Source organism: Trachymyrmex cornetzi, unplaced genomic scaffold, assembly GCF_001594075.2.
Source record: "Trachymyrmex cornetzi isolate Tcor2-1 unplaced genomic scaffold, Tcor1.1 scaffold637, whole genome shotgun sequence".
NCBI lineage: Eukaryota > Metazoa > Arthropoda > Insecta > Hymenoptera > Formicidae > Trachymyrmex > Trachymyrmex cornetzi.
In genome coordinates, this window is record NW_017299956.1 from 154,180 (window position 1) to 155,586 (window position 1,407).

General features: G+C 57.8%; 1 protein-coding gene across 1 annotated transcript in view; it reads right to left on the reverse strand.

Annotated features, from left to right (window-relative positions):
• LOC108766842 (uncharacterized) overlaps positions 1-360 on the reverse strand; it is a 2,438-nt gene extending 2,078 nt beyond the window's left edge. The window contains exon 1 of the mRNA XM_018516373.1: positions 3-360. Coding sequence (XP_018371875.1) covers positions 3-244 — 242 coding nt within the window. The 5' untranslated portion in view covers positions 245-360. The remainder of the gene's footprint in view (positions 1-2) is intronic.
• Positions 361-1,407: the final 1,047 nt, after the last annotated feature.

Here is a 1,407-nt window from a genome sequence, read left to right on the forward strand (position 1 = left end):
ACGCGGGATACGCCATCCCAGGCCCCCCGGCCTCGGCCCGCGGCCCCGTATTCGCACCCTCGACCACGTTAGCCTCCAATTCTATGCCAAGTCTACGTCGTTGACCGTCGACGTCCTTCGCGGAGGAGTCCTCCTCCTCCTCCACCACCACCTCCTCGGGCCGTGATCGCTGCTGCAGCGCGGAGGGTTGCGGAGTGCTGGCGCAGTGGGTACCCCTGCACGCCGTGTCTTGTTCGAATCTCATCGAGACGGGCGGGTGTGCCGAGTCGCGCGAGATTCCTCTTCGAGTGACTCAAACCTTGCGCCGCGCCGCTCTCGATTTTGGCTACTCGCCGCTCGCCGCTCGCCGCTCGTCGCGTATCTCCTACGACCTACTTCCGATCCGAATTCCGCACGCGGGAGCCGTTCACGAGCCGTCGGACGGACGCTCGACGCTGCGACTGCGTTCACTCTTCCTCGCGCGAATCTATCTGCTTAGTTAGGTCAACGATTGCGCTCGTTCCTCCACATATCCAATAATAACACGCATTCCCGAGAGAGAAGCGAGAGAGACACGCCTCAAGACTATGGATCACGTTCCTCGGGACGCCCACGTTCTTTCGCGCCAATTTCTGGCCCGCGTAGGAAATCGCCGACAATCGTCTCGCTACTGCAGAATGACGATGGAAATTGCCTAGTCGACATCTTACGATGCGGACACTCGATCCTGCCGGCAGGATTGTCCGACGTTTCAGCGATCTTTCACCAAGTGGCACCAAGTGCATTCGATCGGACTATCACTCGCGAGACTATCGTCCGCTTTCGGAGCACCTGATCTAATCGGGCCGAGCCCGAGAGGTACACTGACACTCGGAAATCTCGGAAATCTCGGAATCGTCGACGAGCTGGAGCACTCGCGAGCGGACGTCTACGGTGACGACGCCGCGTGATAGATCTTCAGTATAAGAGTCACTCCCATGTCGAGACACTAGCCGCGAGTCACTCTAGGCCATAGTGCAAATCCGTTGCTCTCACTGATCACTTACTTGTCGCACCGACTCGACTACGTTTGCAAAATCTTCTGCCACCTTTCGCCACCGTCTTTTCCTCTTCTTCGGTTCTCTCGAGTGCTCCAAAACGCGACACTCGGACACTCGTTTGATCGTCCGACGGGTTTAAAGACCACCAGTCTTGAGGACAGTCCAGTTGAATGTTTCCAGGGAATTGGTCAGGGACGCCGGTTGGTCTCTCACGCGTGATTGGCGACACGAGGAGCGTAAGTGGAGGATTTGACGTAGATGAGAAATAAAAAGGAGCGCAAGTGTAGGATTTATCCTTGTCTGGACGACGAGGCCGATGATGACGCTGACAAGACGAGACGAGACGAGGCGAGGCGAGGCGAGGACGTTCGGTCGGGGCTGAAGAGCC